General features: G+C 45.7%; 1 protein-coding gene across 1 annotated transcript in view; it reads left to right on the top strand.

Moving 5' to 3' along the window:
• Positions 1-19,390, top strand: part of IQSEC3 (IQ motif and Sec7 domain ArfGEF 3) — a 98,777-nt gene that overhangs the window by 36,352 nt on the left and 43,035 nt on the right. The window contains 1 exon segment of the mRNA XM_039570202.1: positions 6,187-6,267. Coding sequence (XP_039426136.1) covers positions 6,187-6,267 — 81 coding nt within the window.

The raw sequence follows: 19,390 nt of genomic DNA, 5'->3' as shown, positions 1-19,390 counted from the left end.
TACTTTGAATTTATTTTTAATCATGTATGTTTCCTTACAATATGAACCCTGCCCATACTCAACTGCCTCCAAAACACCAGTCTAATGCCCTACAACTGAGATGAGCCATTAAGACAGCTAGAAAATTTTAGTGGTATTCTGCAGTGAAAAGTGAAGAAGTGGGGAGAAGCAGCTAGTTGTTAGACAGTACTCTTTTGGAAACAGTGCCTTTTTGAGATCTCACTTCAACTCTCAGTTCCAGTCAAAAATAGATCTATCACAGGAGGGAGGTGATAGAAGGAGTAAGGTCTGCAGCTAACCTTAGCTAGGTTGTGTCACAGCTCCATTGGTAGGTACAGGTAGCATTGAGCTACATTTTGGGGGAGTCACAAGACTGCAACTGGCCTTTCATTAACTTAGCATTGCTAAATAATTCCTGTTTGTGGTTCTCCAGTGCTCATCTTACGAAATGTAACAGCCAGTAAAACTTCATCTGAGATGACTTCAGTTCTCCTTTGACTCTTTCTGCCTTTAATCTTCCCCTGCTAGGCCATGATTTTCTGCGACTCCATCTGTTCTCTTGGCAGTTATCCGAAAAAAAGGCAAGATAGAGACAAGTGGCAAAAGACTCCAGGAAAGCTGAGATATCCAGCACTACAAACAGTGACTTTTGGTCAAAGCCTCTGGCTTTTCTTCAAAAGGCAGAGGTTTAAAGAGAAAACAGAAAGGCTGCATGAGTTGGACTAGTTATTTACTGATAGCACATTCCTTGATTCAGCATTGTCAGATTTCTAAGAACTGCTGTGTGCTTGGGCCAAGGGCAAGGCTGCTGGATATGCAGGCCAGTAGGGCTCAAGGATCAGAACCCAGAGGTTAGTAAGTACTGGCAGTTGGGGAACCCAGTGATCTTCATTTATGGAGCATGCCAGCAATCCTACACAACTGACCAGAGCAGTGGGATGCAGAGGTGTTGCAGCATGGTAGAGAAAAGCACGCTCTGTGTACTCATAGTGAGAGCAATTTTCATTCTGTCTTGTTTTGGCATTTCTTGTAGTCTAAAATCATTCATGCAGAAAAACACAGAGCTGCTCTTTATCTTTGGGAACAGGCCACACAGTATATATGTTTAATTAAAGCTGACTGCTGGAGAGCAGGGAGCACCACCGTTTTCCATATGCTGTCTGGACCGGGGTTTGCTTTTGTGGGGGTGCAGGAGAACAAAAAGAGGTTAGGTTTGTTTACCATAATGCAGCTCTCAGCAGATGGGCATCTCTATTTCAAGATGCTCTCATCAGTGCTAAACTACTGGGCACTGATGCTTGGGGGGCAACACTGACTGAGCAGAAAGCCCATGGCACTTGTCCAAAGGGAAGATACAGCATTAAGGGAATTTTAGGAAAGTTTGCCCTCCTTTAGCCCTGTGATGTGCAAGCTAGAGAGACTTTAAATTTTTGGCCCTCAGTTCTTGTTCCCTCTACAACGCCAGTTTTTAAGAGAAAAGAAGCTTATCCCCTTGGGAGCCATCGATGAAAGACCAAGGCACCATGAATCAGGGGCCCCTTTGCAGCACAGTCCAACTTTCTGAGAAGCCAGAAAGGTAGAGCTAACTCCTGAGCTGACTAGACAGCTTGTGCTAGCCAGGAGGTTGGGCACAAGCCTCTCTGAAGTTCATCACAGAGCAGGAACTGCTGTGGCTGGACAGTTCATTCACAGATACCCCTATTGAGGCTGTAGGCAGCTGGCTGGAGGATACCTCTTGTCAGGAGCAATGTTAAAGATATCTGAATAAAATTCAGTCAGCTGTTTTCTCTCAGAGGAGAGAGGGCTAATGTTTCATTTGACAGCATGGGTAACTACTGGGCCAAGCTATCTCTGCATTTAAGATAGGTCTGGACTGTCAAATCCTTGCCTCCGGAGTGTGCATCCCAGCTAGATGGAGCAAGGCACTGACAGGCTCAGGCTGTTCTCAGTCTTCCCTTTGCATCTGTGCTTGCCTTTGTCCTCTGCTGCTCCTCCACACACGGGTCTCATAGTGCTGGAAAACCTTACCCCAGCATGCCTCCTCCTTCTCTCCCTGAGCCCCTTCCTCTTTTGTGCCAACCAACTCACCCAGAACACCTTTTCTTCTTGCTGGTTTTCCCTTCCAAGCTTTCCTCAGAGTACAGACCAAGAGATAATAATTTATTTTTAAAGCAATAAATTGGAAATAGAACAGTTCAGCAGTTTCCTGGCAGATGGGGAGAAACTATCTCCACAATCACCTGCCTGATCTGCCCGTGATAGTGTGTGTTTAATTTCAGTCTCTGCAATGGTTTGAAGAAGGCAAAGCAGAGGATGTACAGAAAAACACAGGCAGAAAAGCAAGCCCTGGGCCTACCCTTTTAATTGCTCGACCATTGCCACCTACCAGAGGCATTTAAAAAGAAACAAAATTACAGATCCACACTCCAAAGTAATGAGTGAAGTTACATTGCCTCCCTCCCTGTTTTTCAAAGGCTGAAACAACCTCATGCTTTCTAGGGTTTAACTCCTGAGAGGCCGCATATTCAAGTTATGTAGCCTTTCTGGCTTATGAAGTTAAGATTTGTTTAAAAACAAAATAAAAAGGCAGCATGGAAAGGAAAACAAAAAACAAGAAATCACCGTCAAAACTATTATCCTGACTTATGACAGATACTAAATATCTCAAGGCTCACTTCAAACTTGCAAAGGCTGACAACACCACAGGAGGAGGAATTCCACGTAGCCACCAGACATTACAATCCTGACAGGCCCTCCTGAATCACAACAACAAAAATAATGTCTTACCTGAAGACTTCGCAGTGTTAGGAAGACAGTTGCTTTCCTGGAGCACTTCCTTGAGGCTTAGAAGTGGCAGTGAGGCTCTAGGACACTTGCCTTTTGCACCCAGAGGAGAGCAGCTTTGTCCTGATAACAACTGACACACAGCCTCTTCGGGTGAGAAGGGATCAACTTCTCCCACAGGTTAACCCTCTCCCAGCTCCTGTCTGGGTGCCACGATGCAAAAGTGAGGGTGTGGATTTGCAACACGTCAGATATGTGCAGGATCAAGAGATGGAAAGAAAGAGGAAAAGGAGCAGAAGTAGTCTCCACGGCAGAACCCAGTTCCTGTGGTGTATGCCTGGGGAGAACAAAAGAGAAAGAGAAGCAAGCTGTAAAAGAAGAGTGCGAACAGCCCCAGAGCTCCAACTGCTCCTGGGCATTTGGAGAACTTGGATTTAATAGGAATAATAAGATAACCTTCCCTGCTTCCAGTCATGGGAAGAGCTTTCAGCACAGGCTTGGAATACCCATGTGCAACTCATATATTTACCTCCATCAGGCAGTATCTGCTCCTCACCACCTCCCTGGTGGATTCTCCATGAGAGTCATGGCCCCTGGAGTGGGACATAAGGATCCCACTGGAGGCAAATTTCTGCATGTGGGCATGATCAGCATCTGGTGGTGGTACGTAAGGGGCACAACTATTCCAGAGATCTTGGGATCTCCAAGGTTCAAGACAGCTTTGGTTTGGGTAGAAAACACCCAAGGCTGTTGTTGAGCACACATAAGAAATCATGAGAACCAGAGTCAGGAGCTGACTGCAGCTGCGGTGCTCAGAGTGTGCTAATTCTCTGATGAGGATCTGGGATACTTTTTTTTCTTAAACTGCCCACAGGAGACTGAGCCTAAAGTCCTGAAACTTCACACCACTCTTCCTTTCCCTGCTTCCCTTTTACTTTTCTTTGTGTTTCTACCATGATAATTAACTAGCAAGGCATTTCATCTATATATAAGCTTCTATTTCTTAGGTTTTTGTCCATCCTTGTTCCTTCCTCTTTTTCCCTGTTTTTGCTCCCTCTTGTTTGCTTTCTTCAGGTGCAACTAGGAATTGTCATTGTGCATCTGCTGTTTGAATAAAAGCAGAGAACAGTGTAGTTAATTTAGGGAAATGTTTAGATTAGAAATGGCTGAAATGTGGGGTGTCTATTTTTTAAAAGATTTTTTTTGGTAGCTGTTGAAGGCTGTAGAGCAGCTTATGAGGAGCAGCTGAGGGCACTGGAGAAAAGGAGGCTGAGGAGGGACCTTATCACTCTCTACAATTCCCTGAAAGAAGGTTGTAGCCAGGTGGGGGGTTGGTCACTTCTACCAAGTAACAAGTGGCAAGACAAGAGGAAATGGCCTGAAGTTGCACCCGGGGAGGTTTAGATTGCTTACCAGGAAAACTTTCTTCACTGAAGGGGTGGTCAGGCATTGGATCAGGCTTCCCAGGGAAGCCGTGAAGTCACCATCCCTGAAGGTAGTTAAACGACATGTAGACGTGGGGCTAAGGGACATGGTTTAGTCGTGGGCTTGGCTGTGTTAGGTTAATGGTTGGCCTCAATGATCTTAAGGGTCTTTTTCAATACAAATGATTCTTTGTAAATGAGCAGTGTGATAGGATGTAGGAGCTGGAGTATTTGTGTGAGCCTGCTTGAAAACAGACTGAAGTACGATCCCACCACTTGCTCGGTCTCTCACTCTCTCACTGCCAGCATCAGAGGGGAGACAGGCTGCGGTTGCTGTGGGGACAATTCGCCACCACTGCAAGGCTTTGCCTCCTGCTGCCTTCTCCTACCGTGAGTAAAGCTCTGCTTGTGGGAGCGGCCATTGCACTGGAACCCCATGACTCCTGCCACAGCTGCCGAGCTTCTGTTACCTCTTGCTTGCTGCCCCGGGAGAGCCGGCCCTGCCGTTCCTGCTGCCGCTCCGAGGTTCCTGCTGCAGCCCATTTCGCCCTCCAGCCCGTCCGCCATCGCCGCGTGAGGGAGGGCGGCGGCCGAGCTCGCGGCACAGCGCCCCCTGCAGGCGCGGGGAATCCCCGCGGCCGCCCCGCCCGGCCGGGAGCCACCAGCGCCCCTGGCGGCCGCGAGCGGAGCTGCGCCGAGGGGAAAGCGCCGGCGGCCGGGAGCGGCTGCGCTGGGCTCCGCTGCTGTGCCTTGGTGCTGCCACAGTTACTGCTGCTTGCTTGCCTTGTTACACACACTAGTAAAGAACTGTTATTCCTGTTTCTCATATCTTTGCCCGAAAGCCCCTTAATTTCAAAGTTATCATAATTCAGAGGGAAGGGGGTCATATTCTCCATTCCAAGGGAGGTTCCTGCCTTCCTTGGCAGACACCTGTCTTTCAAACCAAGACACATTGACCACAGCCCTGACCAAAACCTCCACTGAAACTGACGTAAGGAGCATATGAAGAAGAGCAAGTGGCAACCACTTGGTAACAAAACACCAAACCAACAAAGAGCAAGGAGACCCCAGACCCCAATAATGCTGTTGGTCTGGACTGTCGCATGAGGGATGGGGAGTTTAGGTCATAAAGGTATAATTGTCCAGGGATTTATTTGTTTGGGGTCCCTCTTTTGAGGCACCAAGGTCAAGATACCAAATACCATAACTGATTTCTTGCAATAAACCTATCTAATGGAAATGAGAGCCCAGTGTCAAAAACTTCTGTAACACTAGGATTTCTTACTTTGGATGAAATCTTTTGTCTTTCTTATCTAATAAACACATTTTTGTCTTTTGTTTTCCTGTTTTGCTCAAGTTTTTTACTTCTTAGGGTTTTGCTTTTCTCTTCTATGGTCTCTTTCTCTTGTCATGGTCTCAGTCCCCATACCTGTGCTTGTTCTGTCAGTTCTCCACTACTATTCCCGGTAATCCCCAGCAGTGGTGTGCTAAGGCCATTTCTGTGCTCCAGGGAGGTTTCACGAGAATTGTCTGCAGAGGTTATTTAGCCCCTGGTAAGAAAAGATCAACTACTTCACAATGTATAGGAAACATATGTAAGAAAACACATATAAGGACATATTTCTGTCCCAAAAGAAATAGAACTAAAGACAGACAAAACTGTTTTTCATGAGATGTATGGGATTGTGAAACAAATGCTCCTAGAAGGAGAACTTTTGGGTTGTGCACTTTTGCCCCATTCTCCACAGGCTGCCATCAGCATGAGAACAGGTAAGGTAAGGGAATAGAACTCTCAGCCCCCTTTTCTCTGCTCTCCTCCACCTTGGAGTAAAAAATGTTCATATAAGAATTAGACTACTCTTTCAGCATCACTGGGAGTCACTGTCCCCTTGGAACAGCTCTAAAAATGGCATTCTCCCTTGAGCTTTCTGCTGAGTGAAGTGAACACTGACCCACTGCGGTTTGTTTTTTCTTGCAGGAATGAAACTGTTTTACACCAGTTCTGTTGCCCAGCAGCTGATGCAGAGCAGAAGCCTTCATCTCCAGACTCCTCACCAAGGTGGGAAATTGTTGCCAGCAAGATCTTTATTTTTTCTACTTCCTTATCATCCATCACTGATCTTCCTGCCCCAGACAAAACTCACATATTACACATGCCAATCCACTTCCATCCTCCCCTACATCCCATGTTCCCAGCACTGCTGTCCCTTGCTTTTCCCTCCCAGAGATTACTGTTTGTACTGTTGTGTAATTGCTTGCAACCTCCCCCGACCTCCACTCACACACACACAAAATGTTTTTTCAGCCTCTTTTCAAATATCTATTTCCATCAACCCACATTCATGCTTGTACCTCTTCTTACTGTATGTGACACTGACATGCACATGCTTCACTCTTCTCCTTCAAATTATTTATCTCACTCTATGAGGTTCCTGGACACACACACTATAACCTTTAAAGTATAGCAAAAGTCACCCAACAAACTCAGGGTTCTGTCTCACACCCTGAATCAGGGTGGGGGGAGCATTTTTGCCTGTGTTAGATGGTCTGAGCCTGCCCCCAAAGAACAGCTGTAGACAGGTACTATTAACTATCACCAGCTTGTATCCAGTGCAGCCAGGTGTGGGGGCACCAGCAGTTCTCAGCTCTCCCTCATCAGTGAAAGATGTCAGTGCCAGGACCAAGGGGTCTGAGGAGCTTCAGAGGTACTCGAGACGCACATACGGCATTTAGCTTCCATGCTTGGCCTTGTCCCTCTGTTCTCGCCATCTCCTTCTCCTCTCACGACTTCCCACCCCTACATCCTACAGACCTACTCTGTTTTTCCAGGCCTCATCACCCTTCTGAAAATAGCAAAGAGGTTTCTCTTTAAAGATTTCTCTCATTACGCTGCTAGGCTTACATCTGACCTTTGGCACCTGTGTAAGAAGCCTGAGTTACTAGCATGGCTCTGAACAGAACTGGGCAGCTGAATTGCAGTAGTGAGGCTACTGCATTTTTTAAATGAAATTTCTCTTGTTCTTCTCACTGGAGCAGGCTGTGGTTTCTGATTTCCTTCCAAGAAAAAGTGTGAGTGCTGGACAACTGTGAAGAGAACAGGGGTGGGTGGGTGTGTATGCTCAAAAGTAGGGTTTGGCTACACTTGGAGACAGGGTAAAGAAGCAGGACCCCTCCTGCCTATGTGTGTATGAAGATGGAAGGGTTAACCCCCATGATCAGTCTGCGCTGAAGGCTTTCAAGCATTGGTAAAGTTTGCATGACAGCCCTTTCATGGCAGATGGGGAGATGGCAAGGAAAAGGAGGCAACAGAGGAGGAGACCATGGAGATTTCTGTGGTAGGGAAAGCCACCTCTCCCTTACATTTCTGGAGTGAGAGAATTTTGTTTAAGTGCTCTAGTTTGTCTAGAAAAAAGGCTCAATTTTGCCATAGTGTTCTATCTTCATACCCTCATCCTTCACCCTGCCCCATTCTTGTCCCAGCCTCCATCTTATTTCTGATCAGTTCCCTTAGTTTCTAGAATGTTCTTGTTCTACAAGGCTGTCAGTCCCACAGTCTTAAGCTCTAGGAAAATTTTTGTCATGTTCTTTGCCAGGCCTTCCTTTTGTCCTGGTGATTCTGAAAGGTCCTGCCTATCCCTTGAGCCTGAGTTTGCCTGCCCTGCTTCTGCTGGGGTTTGACAGGTAAATTGAAGAAGTGACCATGTGTTTCAGTAATTTAACAACTTTGCCAAGTTGCATCCAAAGACAAGTCTGAGCCAGGAAATCCTGAACTGGGGATGAATGACCATGACCCCTATAGCAAGTTGCATCTGGACTTCTTGTACTGATCTATGCCTTGTACTGATTTGATGCCTTTTGCAGCTTGTCCCACACTGCAGGCCTCATGCATTCCTTACTTTTTCCCCAGACTTTCTCATGTTCTTGCCTTTTCTAATGCCTCCAGACCCCAATAGCAGTCCTGAATCTGTCTGTGTGCGACACAATATTCTATGCAGAGAAAAAGATGGTTGAAGCCACCGTGGCTGTTTGAAGGTGAGAATAGGCACAGAGAGTTATTAAACTCACCAGTTAAATTTATGCTGGCCATAAAACATCTTCAAGTCTCTGCCAGGTCCTGCAGTCAGACATGGGCTTCCTTCATGTCCGAAGTTACATGTGCAATGCAGTGAGGAAGGCAAAAGCATGACGGAGAGGGAAAAACACAGAGTCAGCATGGAGCTGATATCCATATGCTGTTGTGGAATGGCTCAGTAGGCTTCTAGGAGAAGTTCATCAGATCATTTACAGAGTCTGTCACCCTGCTCAAATCATGAACAGATTCCTGATTGAACCAAAGCAGAACAAAAGTCAATCAAGACTGAAATATGTGGGTCAGACAGCCTGAATAGGCAATCAGTTCCTGGGTGAGCCAAACATACCCCTAAATAAGCTCATCAGGGCTCCCAGTGGGAGAGCCTGGTACGTAGGAGCTCCCTGTGCACCTCTTCTGAGTGCCACTGAACGGACAGCCAGTCACAAGTGGTGCTGTTGTGAATTCTGATAAACCAGCTTGGGTTTATTCTCTCTTTTCCCCTTCCTGATGGTTTCCCTAAATGAGATAAATCCTGTCAGAACTGATGCCACTAATAACCATCAGCTATCTAGTTTTAATTAGAATTTGCTTCATTAATGCCCCAGCTCCTCTCTGCACAGCAGATTAAATAATGTACTTGCAGCTCATTTACACAAACCCCCAAACTGCAAGGCTGAGCTGCAATCCTTTAATTAAACAGCCCGGCTGATCCTTACCGCTGCCTCGGCTCATCAGTCTAAGCCGATTAAAGAGAATAGGGACTAATAAAGAGCATAAACAGGGAAGTGACTCTCGGCTCTTCAAGGGACTTGGAGACTCCAGTGGTGATCAGCTGCTTTCTCCTTCTCTAGCAGGAACCATACCTCAGCCCACATCCCTTCTGTTTGGGACCTGCAAGAACGGTTCTGTTCTCAGCAGGAACCCAGCCTCATCTTGTGGGACAGGAATCCTTTGGGGGACTGAGGTAACACACAGCAGAGAAGGGGAAGACAAAGAAGGACATCAAAACAATGAGATGAGTGGATGCCTGACTGCAGAAGAGACCAGCAGGACCAGCCATGCAGCTCAAGAGAGGGGCAGGAAGAGAAGCAAATGCAGGGAATAACAGTAGGAGGTTGACTGCAAGGAACAATCTGGGACAAAAGTTTGTCTCTGCTTGTGGTCTCTGATGGTCATTGTTGTTCTTGTGTGGTCTTCCCTAACATTTCTCTGCAAGATTTCTATCTCTTTGCTACTAGCTAAAAATGTCTTGGCTTCACATGGATGGGAATGATTAGGAACATGTCAGTGTCTAACCACTCAACAGAAGGCAACTCAATGAGGCAGTTGAGATTATTCCCACTCATCTTGTTCTGCTTTGCTTCACTGACTGCCACAAGCAGAGCTAGCCCTCTTCTCTCCTCCAGAGTGTAAATTCCTTGCGGGGAAGTTGCAGCTCCATGAGTTTAGCAATGCAAATTTCCCACCTGGCTGCTTTGCTGGGTTGCACCAACAATTAGCAAAATTGGAGCTGTAGGCCATGAATATTAAGAGACAGATTTGATCCCAGATTCTGCCAAAAAGCTCAGAGCCAAAGTACAAGATGAGGTGATGGCAGCAGCAGGCAGATTTCTGTTCCTGAACTCTGAGGTCTTTCCCATATCAAAGGACAGTATAAATCATTCACCATTGTCTCCGCTGGACTTGTACACCACTGGCTTCATGACCGTAAGCCATCTTGCAGGTTGGGTTTCCTTTGGGGATGCCAAATATCAGGCTGAGTGACATGAAGAAACTCCAGGGATGGCAGTAGGAGCTAACCCTGCTCCTTTACTGAGGTGCTGATTAGACTCTAATTTAGCCAAACCCTGTAATTTCATAAAGCAACGGCTCTTTTTCTCGCTGGCTTTTGCCTATTAATGGCAGGGTTTCATTCTAGGCATTTGAATAGCCTAGTAATTGCATTTCCCACTTCTCCCAGTCACATACAGTGGAGACTGGCATCCCAGAACAATGACTTTAAAATGTGTCCAGCAGCAACCCAGTTCTAACAGGATTACATACCATTTTCCTTTGTGTGAGGTAATAAGGCTGAGATGAGAAAGATTTGTTTCTATTAGAGTAATGAGAGGAAATGACGGAGTCACAATTGGAGGGAACAGTATATTCATTCAGTTGCCTTTCATGGGCTTTTCGGAGTCTGCCTCTGTGGTGCTGAATAGGAAATCAGCAGAAAATCACCTCTCCTCCTGTGATGGGAAAAGTTCTACAGAAAACTTTAAGCATCAGGGGTAGGTCTGCTTTGGCAGTGGACTTGGGAATAGCACTGGAGTGCCAAAGCATTGTGGAAGATGTACAGATGAGACCTGACCTGCTTTTAAGGCAAAGGAGACAGAGTTCTCTCAGGAAGAGGAAGCAGTCTTCTGGAAGTGCTTGGATGTGTACTGAGAAGAAGGGCTAGGATCTGAAACATCTTTGGAAAAGTTGGGCAAGCTCTGTTCATATTTTCCTCACTTTCCAGAGGGAGACTGCTGCTTAGATCAGGGTTGAAACATGATTAGTGCCACTGGAAAAGTGTTTACTTCATGACTGTGGACCAATGAAATTATAACTCAATATAGTTTGTAGTTTGAACAGCTGTGGACTCATTTCTAAAGTGCCTGCTGGATTAGTCACCATAACAGACTGGCTGCTTCCTGGCACCAGTTAGTAGTAAAGAGACACGTGAACCACTGGCTACTTCTCCACGCCAGCCTTCCTGGCATTTCTGGAGAAATTCCTTCTTGCCCCACTTGTGACTTATCAAAGTACTGAAATGGAAGTGTGTGTTCTTGCTGGAAAAAGTCCTTGGTGCTTGTTGCTCCATTTTTATATGTGGGAGGCTGATAAGTGGATGCACAGATTTTGGACAGTTTGTTCAAACAAAACCTTCAAACATCTTTCCTCCTAGCTCTCTGAGCTGCATGAGTATGCTGCACCCTCAGCAGCACACGCTTAAAGCCCAAAATCTGATTTCATCTACTTCTGGACATCTCTGTCTCTGAGTCTTCATGTCTCTTTACCTGAAGTCTCTGTTTCCATTGTACATGCATTTGTTCTTTGTCCTGTGAAGTCTTGCTGGAAGATGTTGACACAAAGGAGCCATGAATATTATCCACTGCCCAGTCACAGCATCACATCCCTCTTTGGCTCCCCACTGCTGTAGCCCAGGAGCATCTCTCCTCCCACTACAGCTCTCTGGATCCCCTGGATCACTCTAGGTCCTCTAAAAGTTAGATCCTCCAGAGAAATTCCCAAGACCTTGTTTGGGTTGTGACTGCAATGTTCATTAAGGCTGAGGCCCATGAAGTTGTTAAGAACTGAACCACTCACCAAGTGGACGCTGCCTCTGGACATTACTGAGGTACCTTGAAAAACAGGTGGACAGCTATGATTTTCCACCAGTATCCATCACTCTTTAAGCACTACAGTTAAACAACTGAACTACTCAACATTTTATCTTAATGTGTGAAAGACTGACCTTGCCTGACAGGACAAATACAAATCCAGTTCATGAAATGGGAAATTATAATTTCTGATTTAAGATTGCTGGCAGGATATTGTATATAGAATCTGGAGGTCAGTGCTTCATTTCAGCTCAGAGCTGCTCTGTGGCTTTGGCTCAGGTGTGAAACATGATGATGATTCTAGTCTGTATCAAATCAGATTTATAACCTTCCACTTAAACAAGCCTAACAACTCTGCCTGATTGGCCCCCAGCTGGCAGTGTCAAGTGCATGTTCCTGCAATTAGTGGACCATGGAGGCTAAATTCTTCCCTGATTCTTAATGAAGAAGACTCCAAGTCAGTCTTAACAGGATGTGGACATGCCAGTGCAAAGCAAGCCCCTACACCCATGGTCTTGTGTACTCTAAGGACAAATGACCACACACAGAGCTCACCAGTCTGACTTCTTTCACTTGCCCTGAAGTCCTCCACAGCACCGGTTTTGAAAACACACATAAGTTTGAGCAACATTTCTGCTTTGCTAGCACATCCTGTTTGTGCTTCTCATTTCTTTTCCTTATTGAGGTCATGGGCATGAAGAGAAGATTTTTTTCCCTGCTTCTTAACAGCTCATCTACTTCTTATTCTTCCCTCCCCATAGACTTAATAATCCTGTTCCAGATAGTACCACTGGAGGTTGCGGGGATGCTGCAAACAGGCAGAGATGGGTCAGCAAAGTTCACATAATTATTCCACCAGTTCACAGTTTTCAAAGTTTTGATTCCAGTCTGACACAAAGTTGTGGGACAAGAGTAATGTCTAGACCCATATTTGAACTCTTCCTAAGCTGGGGAGTGAGAAGATTCCTCACTTTTTGTGGGTATTTTGTACAGTGAGGACTAGCAGCTTCAGTTGCTTTGTAGGAGCCTAAGTCCAGAATCACAAAGATGTTTACTGAATGTAGATTTAGGGCAAATAAGGAAACACCTAGATTTATAAGCAAAAAATATTTTAGAGCACATCCTTAACATCGTAGTTACCAAGAACCTTGGGAATCTCTTACAGGGAGGTATAATTGGCAAATCTTCTGGTACTATAACCTGGGAAGAATGGCTCTTTCTGGAAGCATCCAAAGAAACCAGAGGTCTGTTTCAGATGCAGCGTCTCAGTCCTGTAGAGGAGCTCCACCAGGACATTTTGGCTCCCTCTCCCACACAGGCATTTCCCTGTTCCTCTCCAACAGCTGGTGCAGCTACTTTCAGGCAATTGTGGAGAACATGAGGGTGGGGAAGTAAAGTGAGGAATAGATTAGCTCTTCAGCTCTTCAACAGAAGAAAAATATTTCTGGTGGAATCTGGAATCTCCCTGTCACACTGGTTGCTTTCCTTCCCTCAGTCAACACTCTTCTTCAGGATGGTGGAAGATGCTAGGAGAGAGGCCGAAGAAAACACGCTTGAAGTACACTATTTTGAAACTGCAAAGATGCCCATCAGACACATTTTCTGAGAGTCTGAAGCTGTGTCCAGCCATTGCCTGGCCACATGTTCTTCCAACTCATTTTCCCCTGTTGCTTCTATCACTTACATGGGTCCTGCCCTAGAGGAATTTAGACTTGGATTCAAGTGCTCTTCTCCCACATGTGCCAGTGCTTGCTATTTCTTGGGCCATGGTAATATGTGTGAAAAAGGATCAATCATAGCCAACTTTACAGCTGTGGGAGCCTCTTTCAACAGCTGTTGAGATCAGTTAGTGGCATTAATACCAGGCAATTCACTCTGGCTTGCAGATGATCCTCATGTTCTCTCTCCTATACTGCAAAGAATTCCTTGCCCATACCATGGCAACTTTTTGGTACCAGGGGAATGCAACATAAACGCCTGCTCTATCCTGTGTTTCCTGTGTGATAATGCTACAGACATGCACGGGAAGAAACTATGCCAGCCTTGGAAATCATCCTGTATCTACCACTAGAAAACGGGCACAGACGGTTGGTAAAATAATAGCAGATGGACTGTGGTGGAGCTCACACCATTCATCCTAATCCTCTGCTAATATCATCTGACCTGATCTGCATCAGTCAAGATGCACACAGCCCCAAAATGGAACCACTCCAGACCTTTTGTACACTAAGCTGTGCTCTGGTGAACTTGACAGGTGGTTTCTGTGGACCCTCTGTCCACATGCTTGTTAATGGCTTACAAGGCAGCGACAGATAGGGAAAAGACATGGAAAAAAGAGTCAAGGAGAAAGAAAGGGAGACAGACTCATCCCAACAAATGTAACAGTGCTACTGTAAGAAAAATGGATGGCAAACATACTGTACAGAGAGGAAGAATAACAGGAGAGAAGAAGCAGGAAAAGCAGGAAGATAAAAAATAGCTTAAATGAAAGAAGGAACTGCAGGGAACAAGAACATATGAGCAGGAGATAAATGAGCAGGTCCCTTGGCTGGAATAATCCAGTTCATGCCAGCATTCTTTGGCAGTGACACAGTGAGACTGCGGCCTTTTATTACACATTTTCTTGTAGTGTGATGTCAATCCAAAGGCCTTTTGTCTTTTTGGTGCTCTGCAACACTAACTCACTCCTATGAAAGTTCATCTTCTGGTCACCCCTATGGGACAGGCTCTGTGCTCAGAAACACTGAGTTCTCCCTCTGGAAAAACATCTCTGTGTACTAGAATTCCTGCTCCTGCGTGTGCCCCTGGCAGGTTTTCATATGCTTCAGGAAGAACTGAAGAGTCTGAAATGCTGAAGAGGAGCACACTGTACAGCTGCTCAGCCCACCCTGTTTGGGTTCTGCAAACAGAAGCAGATAGCTGAGGGAGCACATGTAAAAAAGTTGGGAGGTATTTGGACTGTGACCTCACCTCTTCAAAAACTGCAGTATAGCTAGAGACTACTCAGTCTTCTGTGAGAAAACATCATCCTGAAGAAAAGTGTCATAAACAGGACCTGAGTTCAGTGAGATTTTTCTTATGAGACTGAGGAACCTAAGTCTGGCCGTGTCACTTGGAAGTGTGTTCCACTAACTTTTATCCATGCTTGGCACTTTGGCTCTTTCCACACACAGATGGTACCATTGCCCCACTGGAAACACTTTACTTAGTGACTAGAGTTGTGTGTCACCTTTGTCGTGTCCCACACTGGTATGGTGGGACTCTGCTCTCCTATACTGCTCTCCTGTAAGCAGGTCATGATGCTGTTATTGTTGCCTGTGTACCTCGGTTGGCTGCAGTCTCTCTCATTCCCTCTTTTGCAGAAAGAGGGAAGATGGGGATAGGCTAGTGCTTTTTTCCTCGTGCCTTTGGAGGTGACTGGCAAAATATAACCAATTCCTGTAATTTCCCAGAATGCACTGATGTGAGAGTGGTAGGTCAAGATGCACAAACCTGGATGGTGCAGAATGGTGTTGTGAAAAGTATCTCTGTGCTGTTACAGCACAACTGGATCTGATAAGAATGTTACAGAATGTCCTAAAATGGAGCATATTGGGCTAGATCCTCCACTGAGGAAGTTGCAATCCACAGGAATAAAGCCATTTATAACACAGGCCAGGATACTGCTCAAAACCACAGTAGGATTGGTTGAGTCTAGGCAAACTTCATGGTTTTTTTATGATCTTGCCCCAAAAGTTCCATGTCTGAGGACAGAGAATAGGGGTAGGAATAATTTCCATTCCTCATTGGTAAGAAAAGTTGAGGTGCCCTAGGGAAACATGAGCTTGTGTGACCAAATATGTAAGTTGCTAAGTCATCCTGTTTTCCAAACGGGAAAGAAAAAAGATAGAAAAAGAAATAGGGCCTCAGGGAAGAAATGTGACATGAAGTGGATCAGAGTGTAAGTGAAGCAGCAGAGACAAAATAGATTAAAAACTGGAAAAGTAGAGCTTTGTGCCTGCTGCATAAGGCTGTGGGGGTGGTCACTGCATTGGGGAAAGGAGGCAGGAATGCTAACCATGCTGTTTCTATCTTGGTCTTCAGCTAAAGGGCAATGCAAGATATCCCCTAGATCTGAACAGAGAGGCAAAGTTAAAACCTGGATAATATCCGATTTCCTAAAGCTGGTGAATGCTGTTTGGATTGTCTGTATTGAGGAGGATGGTGATTTGTGGCTTTGTTACTCTTTATGCTGAGGAGAACCAGGCTTCCTTCTGCTTGGTTTGACACAAGCAGTGACCTTCTACTGGGCTGCAGTAGAAGATGAAGTAGAGATGAAATAGCTGAGATAGTAGAGATGAAATAGCTGAGATACTTGAGAATAGAAACAAAATTTATCTGAGTTACACCAAGATCTTCCCATGAAGTGGCTCACTCACTGCCGTCACAAATCAATTACCCTGATGGCTTAGGAAGGAACCGAGAGGTGCAGTCCAACCTAGAGTCCATCACAACAGGTGGAAAAAGAGAACGGCAGAAGCACTTGCCTAGGTCTATAAATGCCGGGAGTCCCTCACCCAGCTCACTGCTGGATTGGGAGAGCAATGGGCTGAGGAACATGCAAGCTTTCCTTGTCTTGTAGAGACTCTCCTGCCTCCCAGCCCTGAATTCATCTCATTTTAGCAGTGAAATTCTGTCTTCTGCATGATTGCACCGGCAGGCTTTTGTCAGCGAATTTGGTGATGTTCAAACCTGCCTCGGGGATGAGGAGCCAAGAGATCTGACTCGAAGTGGCAGAAAGACTGCTGCTGAGAAGCCAAGTTTCCCTTTCCCGGGGTGCTGAGCGGGCAGTTACACTAATGCAGGATGCCATCTGCTTTTTCCTTCTCTAAAAGGTCATGTTTACCAAACACTGCAGAGGCAAGAGAGGTGTGGGGTTAAAAAAAAGTAATTAAACCCTGCAGAGCAGGGCCTCCTGTGCCTTCAGTGTTCACTTGGTGCTCTTCACACCTCAGTGAAGCACAGGTGCCCTGTTTGAAGCAGCCACAAGAAACCCTGTCTGCAGTGACAGGCCACGGGACCTGTGTCTAACCTGCAGAGACAGCACAGCAACCAGCCCAGGGTGCCAAGCCCTGAGGTGAGACAGGCAGCTCAGAAAGGGGCTCCACTTCCTAGGCTGAGCCGTGTGCTCCTGCAGCTGGTGAAACAGGAGGCATGGAGGGGAAGAGGAAAGAGGGGTGTGCCAAAGAGTTGGCCCAAGTGCCATTCTGAGGTGTCACCCAGACACATGTAGGAACTATAAGAAAAAAACTATGACAGCCACCCACACCACCCAGCACAGCCAGCCTTGCACCATGAGCACCACTTCTCATAAAGTGAGAGCTGCCTTAGCTATTCCAAGCCACCCTCTGGAGGAGCCTGTCTGTCCTCATGGAAAAGCAGAGATCTTAGTCCTCTGGTGGCTGAAATCCATCATGGAGAGCCAGGCCCTCAGACAGGTAGCCAGCCCAGTCTGACACCTGGACAATCATCTTTGCACCAGGAGGGAATGGGGTGCTTCAGAAATGTTTAGCTCCTGTAGTGCTGTTCCATAGCAAAAGGCACAACAACACAACAATGTGGGAATTACACAGCACACAGGGATCGAGTTTAAAGACTAAATCTGAAATGAAGGCCCTGACTTTGGCATGATGGTCCCTGTGAGACAGGAGGTTCTCGCTAGTATTATTACATTCTCTGTCTGCTTAATGCACATCTTACTGAAACCACTTCAAGTGATGCTGAAAAGAGGTTGCCTGGTTCAGTCTAAAGGATGTTAAATTTAATTGATTTCCAATATATTTACTGTACAATACTGTCAAATCTATTTTACAGGTGTGCATTCCAGACCTTTTATGAAACAAATAATGCATACTGGAATGGGTAATGAGCTTGGCTAATTACCACTAATTCCTCTTGGGTAAAACTAGTGTGAGAAGATGGCTGGATGCCACTGCTTTGCAAGGTGTTATGTGGATGTAGACAAAATCAGGATCTTGTTCCTATATTTGTCTTTGTTGGGGGAGACTGTCTGAGAAAGCTGCAGCTTGGCTGGCAGGGGATGATTTGCCAAGATCAAGTTCCAAGTTCCCTGCCTTTCTGGCAGGAGAGACTTTTGCCTTCCATCAGTTTCAGCAGGCTCCCAGAGAGCATTGCCTCCAAATCACCCTAAAACCTGAACTTATAAGCAAATCAGAAGCAATTCTTTTGCACTCAGGCCCCCTGCATGTCAGAAATCTCTCAACTTTGAAAAGATCCCATAATATATTACCAAGCCGCTCTCAGCTTTTTTTTTTTTTTTTTCATTGAATTCTGATGAACCCATTCAACATATGTCATGGGTGTCCTCAGGGAACACTGAAAGGAAATAAACTGAAAAGGCACTTTGGACTCTGCTAAGTCAGCAGCTGATATTTTTTCCTGAGTAGGGAAGCTCAGGAAAGACAGAGGGAACACAGGTTCTTGCAGACTTGGGGTCTGGACTCCATTCTACTGGCATTAGCTAGTGAACTCATTTTCTAATTCTCTACATGGCACTTTGTAGGGTTTTTTTGTTCTGACATCTCTCAAGCTTTGAAGTCTCGTATAAGGCCATGAGAGGCAATTAATCAGGCCATTAATCACTTACAGCAATTTAAGAACACTATATGTACAATAACCAACCAGTCCTCATAAGGAGCTCTGTGAAATGGATGCATAAATTTTTGTGGTCTTTCACAACCAGTCCATGTAGTCTTTGCCTCAGTTACAGGTCACAATCCTGCTCACTGACTGTGAATACCATGCAGAAGGCGTTTGGTAAGTTATACATGGGAAACAGAAATATGGTCTTCCCCTGGAGTGACACAGGGACACAAAAAAGAGCTGAGATAAGCCTCTGCAGGACCTCACAGCCATAGCGTCCTTCTGTGCGATTAGCTAGACCTTTTTGCATAACCACTGTACCTGGCAACAGGGCATCTGAACATCCTCTTCTTTAGTGACTGGTTTCTTAAACCACTCACCAAATCCAGAGGTGCCACTGCTATTGTTTGTTACTTTGTAACAAAATCGCTCTTATTTATCTTCAAAATCTTTTCTTCTTGGAAAGGGAGAGAAGGCGCAAAGAGATGAGTTCTGTGTGCTGACCACATGGGAGCTCTGTAGCTCTGGAGTGATCAGTGAGAAAGCTCAGTTTTAATTTCTTACAGGACTAACATTATTGTCCTTGAGAAGAGTAGCTCTTCTGGCCCCTGAGCCCTGTTTAGTCACTCAGCTACCCTGCAAACCCTTTCCTGAGAGCTCTGAAAATTACTCTTAGACCATGAACTGATCCTGGTATTTAACAGTGATGCAATGGAATATAATGGCTGGAGCATCCAACTTCTGTGCTCCTGCCTGCAGGTCTGCCTTGAAATATCTGAGGGGAAGGGGCTGCGTGTTGTTTCTCAAGTCATGAAGTATGGGAATGTCTAAGCCTGACAGTCAAGATCCAGTAGATAACCATGGTTCATCTCCACAGCTGTCAATTAGAAGCACAGATCCTTGCCCAGCTGGAAACATGTATTTCCATCCAGCAGCAAGGAGGTGATGAGGAGTATGCAAGGAAGTGCAACATCCTGATGATGTAGCAAGTGCAAAGCAGTCATATCTCTCCCAGGACAGACAGTGACACAACAGCTCTGTGCAGACATGGGGAGCTGATACTGCTAGAAATGGGCATATGGGCTTCTCTGGCTTGATAATTT

Source organism: Corvus cornix, chromosome 1A (genome assembly GCF_000738735.6).
Source record: "Corvus cornix cornix isolate S_Up_H32 chromosome 1A, ASM73873v5, whole genome shotgun sequence".
NCBI lineage: Eukaryota > Metazoa > Chordata > Aves > Passeriformes > Corvidae > Corvus > Corvus cornix.
Note: the sequence above shows the minus strand (reverse complement) of the source record. Positions and strands in the feature narration are given on the sequence as shown.